This window comes from Mirounga leonina, unplaced genomic scaffold, assembly GCF_011800145.1.
Source record: "Mirounga leonina isolate KUSES-001 unplaced genomic scaffold, KU_Mleo_1.0 Mir_165, whole genome shotgun sequence".
Lineage (NCBI taxonomy): Eukaryota > Metazoa > Chordata > Mammalia > Carnivora > Phocidae > Mirounga > Mirounga leonina.
This window is the reverse complement of record NW_023270415.1, coordinates 40,117,971-40,130,591: the sequence shown is the minus strand read 5'-3', so window position 1 is coordinate 40,130,591 and position 12,621 is coordinate 40,117,971. Positions and strand designations below refer to the sequence as shown.

General features: G+C 35.3%; 1 protein-coding gene across 13 annotated transcripts in view; it reads left to right on the top strand.

The window, feature by feature from the left end:
* The window catches only part of TRIQK (triple QxxK/R motif containing), a 93,684-nt gene extending 82,321 nt beyond the window's left edge, over positions 1-11,363 (top strand). For 4 of the 13 annotated variants that reach the window (XR_004680486.1, XR_004680485.1, XR_004680477.1 and 1 more), the window contains 3 exons: positions 127-347; positions 8,344-9,559; positions 10,308-10,863. Coding sequence is in view for 3 of the 13 variants with exons in the window: in XM_035011518.1 (XP_034867409.1) it covers positions 127-240 (114 nt within the window). In the remaining 10 variants the exon portion in view is untranslated. The other 9 variants (XM_035011518.1, XM_035011515.1, XM_035011517.1 and 6 more) reach the window with 7 other exon arrangements.
* The last annotated feature ends 1,258 nt before the right edge of the window (positions 11,364-12,621 follow it).

The following is a 12,621-nucleotide window of genomic DNA, read 5'->3' as shown; positions in this document are numbered from 1 at the left end:
TTAGGTTCAAATTATTATTCTAGATGATGGAATTATATCGCTATTTTCTCTGATGAAATTCATAACATTAACCAATCTCTTTTCATCAATTTCAAACCTTTTTTTTTTTTTTTTTTCCCTCCTCAGGAAGTTGGCCTCGTACTTGCAGCTATATTGGCCCTCCTACTGGCTTTCTATGCTTTCTTTTATCTCAGACTGTCCACAGATGTTGACCCTGATCTGGAAGGAGATGAAGATTAGCTGAATGGCAATCAATGCATTAAAGGGAAATAATTTTACAAAAGCACCCCTTGGGACCAATACTTTCTAAAGTACTGAAACTGGAACATCTTGAATTCTTTCTGCTGGTATTTTCAGTTTTCAGAAATATCTTTTTAAATAGTTGCATAGGATATCAAGAAAAGAACCTTACCTAGCAATGGAGTATAATGTATGCTACCGGATACTTTTATAAATCTTTCTACTTTGACAAACAACCTATTCATGGTGCGTTTAGATTAAATGGAAAACAGATCCTAAATTCTTCTGGTGTCTTAGCCAATTTATGTGTATAACTCCATCACTTACAGATTACTAAATCTATTTTTGTTCCATATACGTCGTAAGTAAAAGTATATATCCTCATTTACAGAAACATTCTCAAATCACATTCAGAGCCTAAGAAGCAAGGAAAAGTCATGGGAAATTTTTCATTTTACAAAGAAGCCCTGCCTTCTTTCCAGACATATTTTATATCATTAGAGAGACTATCTGCCATACATCTACAGTAATCTTTTTCCTTCTTTGCCAACTGTTCAGTGCACATGTGCTCCATCAGAAATGGCACCTGGATGACAGAAGCTCAAGAGTCACATATGTCTGTAAAATAGAGTTCCTTTCCTCTTGGGCTGTCTGAACTGGTGTAAATAGAAAGTTCAGTTGATCTTGATTTTAATTAACTTATTATTGTATTAATATAAACTTGGAATTCTATTTTAATTATGTTGTTCTGGCTGCTTGCAGTATCAGTTTGCCCTTCTTGTTAGGGAGATATGCAACAATCTGTCGTTTAGTTGTGCAGGTTTTTTTTTTTTTTTTTTCACACAACAGTAACGGAAGTCCTACCTACTCAGAATAATTTTCTTGGGTTGTCTCTTAAACCTAAACAATACAAAGTTGGTTTACAAAATTACATTTTGTCTCTTGAGAGTTAATCAGAACTGTTTTGTGAAAAATAAATAATAGAAAATATATGTCTCATATTACTCACATATGTAATTTTTTTGTTTACATAAATTTTCAAGATATTTTGAATTTGTTGGAGTATAACAATCAATATATTCAATATTTTTACCAGTAATGGATTTTTTAAAAATATTTTTAGAACACATGAATACATAAAGCTTAGAAAATGAGAAAATATGTGTCCACAGCAGAGTTGTTAGTTACTACCTTATATAAAGATGTATAAAAAATTAATGGTTAGAACCATGTGCACAAAGTGTTTTATATCATATACATTGTATTTATGAAGAGCAAATAAAATGTTAAGATTGTTTCCATATTTGCCCAGAGAAGAAAGCTTTGATGAATACACTCGATATTCTTTGAGACTTTTGCAAATAGTTGAATATGACTGTGTAGCATTATGTTCTGTAGAATTTTTTCAAGTAGCATAATTTATTTCATCAATGTGAAAACAGCCCAAAGTTCCAGTATCCTCACAGATCATTTATGCCAAACATCTGAGGGCAAAATTTAGCCAGTGTTATTTACTGGATTCTACCCCTTGAAATCACAAACTCATGAGACAGACCAAGAGTTCTTATACACTCACCACAGCAGACCAATCCAAGTGGCATTTTTAGGAAAGGTTGCAGCATTTAATGCCATGTGGTATGTCTGTTCGTGAAGTGGGTGGCAAGGGAATATCCAAGCTGGCATTTTGGATATGATGGGCCTTTTCCTTTCCTGAGTGACATGCCACATGTCAAGAAATACTGCTTTTCCCCCACTCCTACCACATTTACGTGAACAATTTTCATTTAGTTATTTTACCTCCCATATGGTGTTAAAAAGTCATATTAAATAAAGATTATTTCTAATTTCAGTAGTAATTTAAATGAGAAGATATGTAATAATTGTTTATTAGATACCTATCCAAGTGAAATACAACAGAATTTACAGTATTTAAAATAGATGAGTGGGGTGCCCGGGTGGCTCAGTCGTTAAGCGTCTGCCTTCGGCCCAGGTCACGATCCCGGGGTCCTGGGATCGAGCCCCACGTGAGGCTCCTTGCTCAGCAGGAAGCCTGCTTCTCCCTCTCCCCTACTTGTGTTCCCTCTCTCGCTGTGTTTCTGTCAAATAAAATATTAAAAAAAAAAATAGATGAGTATACTCTTGGAAATGTCTGAAATTCATTACCCTGAAAAAAAAGTGTTACTCCTCCCTTCTGTTCTTGAGGTGTTCTCTTGAGGGAAAAAGGTTGTTTCTGATAGTAATAAGTATTAATCTATACATAGTATAATTATAGGCTAGTTTGGGTACCTCGTTTCCTTGATATCCTGAGACTCTGGCTAGTCCATTTGTGTAATTGACTTATGATGGCTCCAGAGAACCATAAGTCCCAAAGGCTCAAATCTGATTTTAATAAATAGCAGGTAAACTGAGACAATATATGTTTATACAACACTGTTTTCATGAAATGTAAATTTTTCAAACTCACATTAACTGGGAAGGGGCCTGTAGAGAAATTCCAGATTAAAATCTGGTTTGAATCTTTGAAGATAGAAAGGTGATATCTGGCCTACATTTTCAGCAGACCACACTTCTGAATAGTGAGTGGTGTTTGGCATAAATCTAAGACTGGCACCAGACACAAATTTTAGGCGTGGGTTTTTCTCCTCCAATAATTCACTGCTCAGAGTAATTCAGGAGACAAAAACAGAAAAATTATAATGACTTTTCAGAATGTTAGAATCTATTTGCTAACATACTCTGCAGGATAAATTTTAGCTAATGCAGCAGACTTTACATATAGCCTATGGAATACTGTGAATGAAGCTTGAAGAGTTGCTTGTTCTTATTTTGCATGCAAAATAAACATTTATAGATTCATTTGAGAGGAGATATTGTAAAAATATAACCTCATCCAGGATTTCTTTTAAAACAAATGAACAAAAAGCCTATCATAGTACAGTATAGAGTTTGCTGTTTTAAGGTGGCAAATATTTGAAGATTTTCCATCTTTTCAATTTTTCTGAAATACTTTTACCCCAACCAATGATTGCAAGATCCTGAAAATATGTTCTTATTCATTTCTGTAATTCCAGTAGTGTAGTGATCTGCACATATTTAATAAATGCTTGTTAAAATTTAAGTTAATTTCTTTTAGTGCTCTCAGAGTCTGGTACAGTTGCTGCATGTAAGAGATTATCAAAAATTATTTGCATTTAATAAATAAAACTTAGAAATCACTATATTGATTAACTCAGCATTTGACATTTATGATCATTGAATGTTCTGGGACAAGTATGTGTTTCATCCTGTTCCTGTTTAAGGTCAAAACAACTAGTGTTAAATTTGCTTAGAAGAGAAACATTGATTGCTCTTTTCTAGGAAATCAAATATGTTTTTATCTTAGTATTGTTGAAAACCACCCTCAGTGTTTTTAATTTAACTTATTATATATCCTCACTCCCAACAAAAATAAAACTAAATTTTCATTATAATGCTTATATTTATGTGAAAACTAAAGCACTATATTTTCCAGATTCTAAAATGATATAGTCAATGATAATTCAGTAAATTATGATTTATTTAGATGGGCTTCAGAAATAAAACTTCTAGAAATTAAACTTAGAGAATTTTCATATATTCCATCCATAATGTAAGGTTGTTGAGCCAGAGCCTATCTAAGATAAGTACACTTACCTTGGACTTCTCTGGGGAGATTTCTACCATTTCTCCCTTAGCGGCACTGCCTTCTTTTATTAGAATTGCTCCAAGGCAGCCTGGATAGAATGGTGTTTGCTAGATTTTGTTCCACTGACATCATATCTAGAATCAGTGCAACCCACAGTAAAAAAAAGAAAAAAAAAAGAAAAAAAAAAAAAGAAACCTAGCAGATGAATTCAGGCCAACAGAAACATTCTTACTATTTTATTTTGTATTTTAGCAATGCAGGTAAATATGAAGGGAACTGGGAGAGTCACTCAAAGAACTATACCAGTGTGGAAATACCCATAGTGGGCCAGTAAATTCATTTAAAACAATTGAACTGCTGCCCTATTCAGCATAGTGCCTCATTCTTAAATAATTTTTTTATCCTTAGCAACAGACATGAGATCCTTATTTCAAGAAAAATAAGATACTTTACATGCCAGAAGATTTTTTGATGACAGTACCCCCTCCTATTCTTCATTTTTTAAAACAACAACCAAATTGGTGGGGAGGCAGCCAAAATTTGAGGTACCAATGCCTCTCGAACAGATGTCGCACCATTATTTTTTAGCTCGTTTAGATGAATAAACATGTTAAACTGTGAAGTATTACATTTTAGATTTTTTCATTAAAAAAAGAGACAATCTGTTTACTGTCCTAATTGAGACAACAATCCTTGTGGTTGCCAGTTTTGGCAGTCATAACAATGAACTATAAATATTTGAACCAACCAAGTAAATGGTGACTATAAAGGCTATAGCATGTGTAAAGTTCTGTTTTCATGGGCACCCATCTTAGTATGCCTTTTTTTTATTTCCTGACTTCTTCAAATACAATCGTGTAAATCTGAAGGTTCATGGTAAGCCTAAAAGAAATTGATTTCAATATCTAATTTCGTTCAAATTTATTATCCTTTTTAGCGTTCAACTATCCATCTGCTTGTAACAAATTGCTTCTGCAGTTGCTCCACTGAAGGTCACAAGGCAGGTCTTCATTGCGTTGCGTTCTCTGTACCTCCTAGGGTAACACAAAAAATCAGAGATTTTTTTTCTGTTTTCATATTTATAAAGTGAGGTTAAAGACATTGTAAGTCTCTTAAATTGCAGCAATTGGTTTTGTAAGAGAAGGTTTTATAAATAAACCATGTTGAGATAGAACTCTGGCTGTAATGTCCATGAGAAGGAGGTCACAGTTTTAGCTGCAGTGGTATGCTTTGCATGAAGTGCTGGCATGTGAGAAGTTTGTAGATCAAAGAGAAATAATCCAGACACAAACAATCATTTATTACACTAGTTCCCAAACATTGGTGATCTAGATAGCGAGTGCCCTTGTAGGCATCTTATTTAAGTACCATTGCTCCCTTTTCTACCCTTCACCTTTTCCACTATCTGCCCTAATTCTATACTCTAGGCAATCTCTAACATTTCCTCTCTCAGTTTGTCTGAACCTCACTTGTACGTTAAGTCGCATTTAACTATGTACTTACCGTATTAACTGCCTCTACTTTTTTTTACTTAGAATCAAGACTGTTTTTCCCACTCTCACTCCTTACCCCTTTTTTTAACACTGACCACATGCATTACACAAAACTAGAGAGAAGAATGAACCTCAGTATACCCATCACCTAGAGTTAACAATTACCAATATTTCGCCACTCTTTTGTTTCCCCCATTTTTTTTTTTTTGTAACTTGAGGTATTTTAAAGCAAACGTCAAATAAGGTGACACTTTACCTACAAATATCTCAGTATACATCTCTGACAAGAACTTTCGTTTTTTGTTTGTTATTTGTTGGTTTTTTTTTCTTGCATTACCAGGAAGCTATTATTACAGCTAATAGGATTAGTTTTTCTTCAAATCCTTTCATACCAAGTCCATATTAGAATGTCCCTAATTGTCTTCAAGATACCTTTTTATAATAGGTTTGGATCAAGATCTGTACTGCATTTGATTGTAAGCATCTTAAATTTCTTTTATTCTATAGCAAATCTCGTTTTCTTTAATGCCACTGATTTGTTGAAGAAACCACAATATTTGTCCTCTTGAATGTCCAATATTCTAGACTTGACTATTTTCATTTTGTTATTTATTTTATACCTCTATTTTTCATATTTTCTGTAAATTAGGAGTTGGATCTTAGGCTAGATTAGATCCAGATAGTTTTGTTATTGTTATTTGTTTGTTTTTAAGGCAATAGTATGTCATAGTACTTAATGAGACACATTATCTCTGGTTGTCTCATTTATGATGATGCTGAAATTTACTGGTGGATTCATGTGCTAGTAACCTGATTCCCTCCAAAATAAGGTTTATATCAACATTTTGCCTAAAGCTTTTAGCATCTGTTTATAATTATTCCCTAGGTCTATTATCTCCTTTGATGATTTTTTGACATTACAAAATGACAATTTTTTAAACGTTTTACTTATTTTTTTTTTCAAGAGAGAGTGAGAGAGCATGTGCACAAATGAGATGGAGGGGTGGGGCAGAAGGAGAGGGAGAGACAGAATCCTAAGCAGACTCCATGCCCAGGACAGAGCTTGCCCTGGGGCTCGATCTCAGGACTCCGAGATCATGACCTGAGTCGAAATCAAGAGTTGGACACTTAACTGACTAAACCACCCAGGCGCCCCAGGATGAAAATTTTCGATCATTCCTTCAGCATTTAAGTGAAATTATTGAAAAAAAAAAAAAACCCAAAAACAAAAATAAGAAACTTAATCAACTATTTGGTTACCTTAAAATATGGCTCATAACAGGAAAGGAAGGATAAATTCTTGAATCTTTGCCTTTATCAAATTTCAATGGAGATTTGCCATTGCTATTCCTGTTGTAGTTTTTATTATCACTATAAAGCCATAGATTTTACATATGTGATGTGTGTTTCAACCCAATGCAATCATCATTCTTTTCAATACTGAAATACAAATTCCATTATCATGCTTTATATCAGAGGTATTATCATTAAAATCATGAAGTTTTTATGCTTTTATATGATTTTACATTTTTCCAAAAGTAATAGCCAATGGAATCAGATTTTTAAAATAATAGGAGTAAGTGGTAAATGTGGAAAAAGACTAATATTTGCAGATTATATGATTAACTGGAAAACTAATAAGATATTGAGTAAGATTTATATAACATGGTCCATTAGAAAATAACTGTGAAAATTAATGGCTCTATCTAATAATTACAATAGTTAGCTAAATATCATAAAAACATTTATTACAATCACAATCAAAATTATGAATTGTCTAGAAAAAAATCAGCAAGAATTATGAAGAGTCTTCATTGGAATAAAGACCTTTCAGGGTAAGATAATCAAACTTTAATAAAAAGAGACCAACTGTCTCCCTGGATGAGATGATTCAATACTGTACAAATTTAAACTTTCTTCTAAATTGGAAACAGAAAAGAGAACCTTAATCCACCAGATATTAAAGTGTATTATAAAGTTATAATAATTAAAATAATCTCATAGTCAAGGAAAGTAGACAAAACAATAAAATGTGCCGTCTGGAAATAGATCAAAATATAAATATTCACTTAATGTATCCTGTAAGTCATGAAGGTGGAAAGATAGATTACTTATTAAATATATTAAAACAATTGAGTATCCATTTGGAAATTAAAAGATGCCTATACCATGACTTTAAAACAAGATTAATTTCTGATGGAATTTATTATTTCTAAATGAAAAAAACCCATAAAAATTATTAGAAGACACTACAGCATTTTTAGAATCTTTTAGTACAGAAATTATTTCTAGGCATTGATTCATGAGTCAGAAATCATAAAGGAAATACTGTTGGATTATAACACATTAAATTAAAATCTAACACGCAGCCCAGCACTCTGTGTTAATTAAAGATGTGAAGAAACAGTCTCTTTCGTATACTGCTTGGGGGAATGGTAATCTCACACACTTTCTGGAAGGCATTTTTGCAGTGTACTTTAAAAGTCTAAAATTTCATATATACTTTAGTTGCTTCCATATCTCTTTAGAAATTCTTTCAAGATAATAATGCCTGTAGTGTGCAGAAGTGCACATAGTATGTTAACCACAGCTTTGTTCATAACCTCAAAAAACCTGAAAGCAATGAAAATGTCCAGCATAAGAGTCTTTTTATACAAATCGTGTTACATCTATTAAATAAAATGTGATGGATTCATTAAAATAATATATATTTATACCTACGGATATGGAGAGAGGTGAAGAAGCACTTAAAAATAGGATACATGTGATAGGATTCTATTTTGCTTGAATGTGTATGTCTGTGTGTGTGTGTGTGTGTGTGTGTATGCATGTGAGTCTGAGTATATTTGAAGAATATTTAGGAAGAAGTAAAAGACTATTTCTGGATATTAGGTTATAAGTGATTTTTACTTCTTTATATTGAGTGAATCAATCTCCACTCTACAGAGAGGACTGGAAAGACCGTGTTTTAGTGAGCTATATCATGAGTCCAGACACCTGGTAAGTCTGTCCGTTTTTTTCCATTATGTTTTTCTATTTTTCATTCATTTAATAACCATTAAGCACTTATCAGGTACTAATAAGTCATCTTTCAAATTCCCCATCTACACACAATGTTAAGTAGTATAGAAAAAGGTGGCTCTGCTTTTTTCATAGTGAGAAATTCAGAATGTTTCAGAAAGGAACTGATATTTAAGTTCATTAATTTTCATTCAAAAAATATTTACTGAGCTCATTTGCCACATGGCAGAACTGTACTTTATGCTTGCAACAAATCCTTGAACATTATGAACAAGAAAGCAAAAATAGTACTCTTGCTCTCATGACATATGACTTGAGAGATGGTGATGGTTTCATCAAACAGAAAAAGAGGGTGAAAAAGGTATTCCAAGTGAGAAAAAAAAACCAATGAAAGAGCACAAAGACATATTAGTGCTTGGCCTATGGGGTAGGAAGGTTATGTCCGTTTGCGCTCATTGTTAACCTTCTTTCCTTCCTCTGCCTAAAACCATTTTCTCTTATTTAATCTGTAAAATGCCTACATATCTATCCTTCAAGATTTATCTATTCCCAGATAAATCCCCAGACTTTCCCCACGGAAGCCACCCAAGGCTAAGTTAGGTGATTCTTCTCTTACATAGAATCTATTCCATGATTATCCATTTATGTGCCTCTTAACTGGACTCTGAGGTCTTTAAGGAAGGAACTCTGGATTTTATTGCTTTATCTCAAATGCCAAGCGCTGCACTAGACACATGGTTTATTCCACAGTAAATATGTTTGAATAAGTACTACACCTCATTCCCATAGAACAGGATTTCTCAGCTTTGGCATATTGACATTTTGAGCCAGCTAATTCTTTGTGTGGAGATCTTGCGAATTGTAGGATGTTTAGCAGGGAACCTAGATGCTAGTATGCAACTAGATGCCAGTGGTACCTCCTCCTGCCCCTAGTTATAGTTGGAGGAGGTCCATCAAGAGGATGTGACCACTGGTTGACCCGTGAGCTGCACAGGAGCGATGGGCAAGCTGAGGCCCCTCAGGTGGGCCCCTGTCTTTGGAATGTACTTCCGTCCTCAGCAGGTTTTCACAGCCAGAAGCGTTAGTTTTCAAGGCTGCAACCTCGACCGAGCAACGTGGGCAGTACACTGACTGAACCCAGGTAAGGCCTCCTTATACTTTTAAGATTTCGTAGTGCCAGGCGCCTGGGTGGCTCAGTCGTTAAGCGTCTGCCTTCGGCTCAGGTCATGATCCCAGGGTCCTGGGATCGAGCCCCACATCGGGCTCCCTGCTCGGCGGGAAGCCTGCTTCTCCCTCTCCCACTCCCCCTGCTTGTGTTCCCTCTCTCGCTGTTAAAAAATAAACAAAAAATCTTAAAAAAAAAATAAAAAATAAAAAAAGATTTCATAGCACCGCCGCCCAGACAAGCCTTGCGCTTATTCCCTTGCTTATTAAACCTCTTTCTCCCGTCTCCCTTTGCCAGCTGTGTCTGGGGGCCTGTTTCAGATTTCACTGGGGAAGCTACCGAGGATTCAAACCAATAGTTATGACAACCAAAAATGTCTCCAGACATAGCAAAGTGTCCCCTGGGGTCAGAATGATTCCCAGCTGTACCCCTGAGAACCACCACTGCCCTAGAACTATGAAAATCACGTTGGAATGAGAACAAGGTGGAAATGGGGAAGTCTGGGACAGGACTTTAGAGTTACTTCAAGTCATTTTTCAGAGGCATTTAATTTTTGTTGACTCCAAGCATTCCTAGCTCTATACAAATTGTTGACTCAAATCCTATATTCATTCTGGTGGGTGGTGGTGGTGGGGGGGTGGTCACAAGAGATGTCTGAACTTGACCCACCTGCTGCCCAAATCCCTGGTGTTACTGCAAGCTTGTTTTGTTTCTTTTCTCAAAGGAAAGGGAGAAGGACTTTAAGATACCGATGTTATCCAACAATCTAGAACTTTTTTTCAAGAAATTTTAAACACACTATAAGACAAAACTCCTAAACCAGGAAAGGACGGCCCTTCCACCTCCTTTTATGTACGTACGTATGTATGTATGTATGTATGTATGTATGTATGTATGTATGTATTTACTACTAACAAGACACATTCAGTGCAGCCAGAGAAATTTTATACATAGGTAGCTAAATAATGAGCCTTAGAAACATAACATAATTCTTAGAGTTATCAGAAACTTTAATGTATAAATTCTTTTTCGTGGATGCAGTGTCTGACCCCCATTTTCTCTATTTTTGAATGTGAAATGACTCATATTTTAAAAAAGCATATATATGTACATGTATATTGTTGAGAGATAGGAATAAAATAAATACGTATCCATGCAACTGGTGCCCAGCTGACTGACATTTCTTATTGTTTGGCTATTTTACTTTTTGCCTTTTCGAAGAGTATATGAAGATGTTTCCCTTTAAAAAATTTCATTTTCCTGATCATCTTTATTGTTTCACCATTAGTTTTACCGTTGATTCTCTTAAGATTTCCAAGGATTCTCTGCTGTCATCGGTAAATGGATACTTTATGTTGTTCTTATCCAATCCTTATTTTTTTTTTAAAGATTTTATTTATTTATTTGACAGAGAGAGAGATAGCGAGAGCAGGAACACAAGCAGGGGGAGTGGGAGAGGGAGAAGCAGGCTTCCCGCGGAGCAGGGAGCCCGATGCGGGGCTCGATCCCAGGACCCTGGGATCATGACCTGAGCTGAAGGCAGACGCTTAACGACTGAGCCACCCAGGCGCCCTATCCAATCCTTATTGTTTGGGTTTTCCCAAACAATATTAAATAATCCAAGAATTATTTAATAGAAATTTTAAAAATATATATGTTTACAGGTAGAACAGTCTTGTTATTTATTTATTTATTTATTTATTTATTTATTTATTAAAGATTTTATTTATTTATTTGACAGAGAAAGACACTGCGAGAGAGGGAACACAAACGGGGAGTGGGAGAGGGAGAAGCAGACTCCCTGCCGAGCAGGGAGCCCGATGTGGGACTCGATCCAGGGACTCCAGGATCATGACCTGAGCCGAAGGCAGTTGCTTAACCAACTGAGCCACCCAGGCGCCCCAGTCTGTTATTTAAATTTTAAAGTTCAAGTTTTACTGCACAGCAATCAGTGTTGCTTCCATTATTTCTGTTTTATGGAACTTGCTCATGTTTTCTATTTGACCTAATACATAATTTCTTTTTGCGAATGATTCATGTACACTTTAAAAAGTGGTATATTCTATTATAGCATTATGTTCAATATTAGTACATAAAATCTACCTTATGCTGTACAGATCTTCAACACTTATTTTTCATCCATTTGACTTGCCTTATACTGAGACTGGTACATTAAAGTCTTTTATTATTAGGTACTTACTTGTTCTTGCATCTTCTGTAGTATTTGCTTTTGAACATGGTTGCTCTTTTATTTGGTATATTGATATTCATAGCTATTACATCTTTATTGTGAGTTTTGGCTTTAGCATTATAGAGTATTTTTGATACTTTTTGGCCTGATTTCTACTTTTTTTAAATATCCATACTGATGTGGGAAACAAAGGCAACTGGTGATGTTGGAGGAAATGTAGATAAAATTAAATGTCCTCATAACCTGCTGCCTATTGACAAATACTTGAGACAGGCAGAGTATAGCATTTCTCCAGGAAGCACCCAACTTGTCTTTTTTTTTTTTTTATTCTTACGTTAATCCCCATACATTACATCATTAGTTCTAGATGAAGTGTTCCATGATTCATTGTTTGTGCACAACACCCAGTGCTCCATGCAGAATGTGCCCTCCTCAATACCCACCACCAGGCTAACCCATCCTCCCACCCCCCTCCCCTCTAGAACCCTGTTTGTTTTTCAGAGTCCATCATCTCTCATGGTTCGTCTACCCCTCCTATTTCCCCCGCTTCATTCTTCCCCTCCCGCTACCTTCTTCTTCTTCTTTTCTTAACATATATTGCATTATTTGTTTCAGAGGTACAGATCTGAGATTCAACAGTCTTGCACAATTCACAGCGCTTACCAGAGCACACACCCTCCCCAGTGTCTATCACCCAGTCACCCCATCCCTCCCACCCCACCCCCCACTCCAACAACCCTGTTTGTTTCCTGCGATTAAGAATTCCTCATATCAGTGAGATCATGATACATGTCTTTCTCTGTTTGACTTATTTCACTCAACATAATACCCTCCAGTTCCATCCACG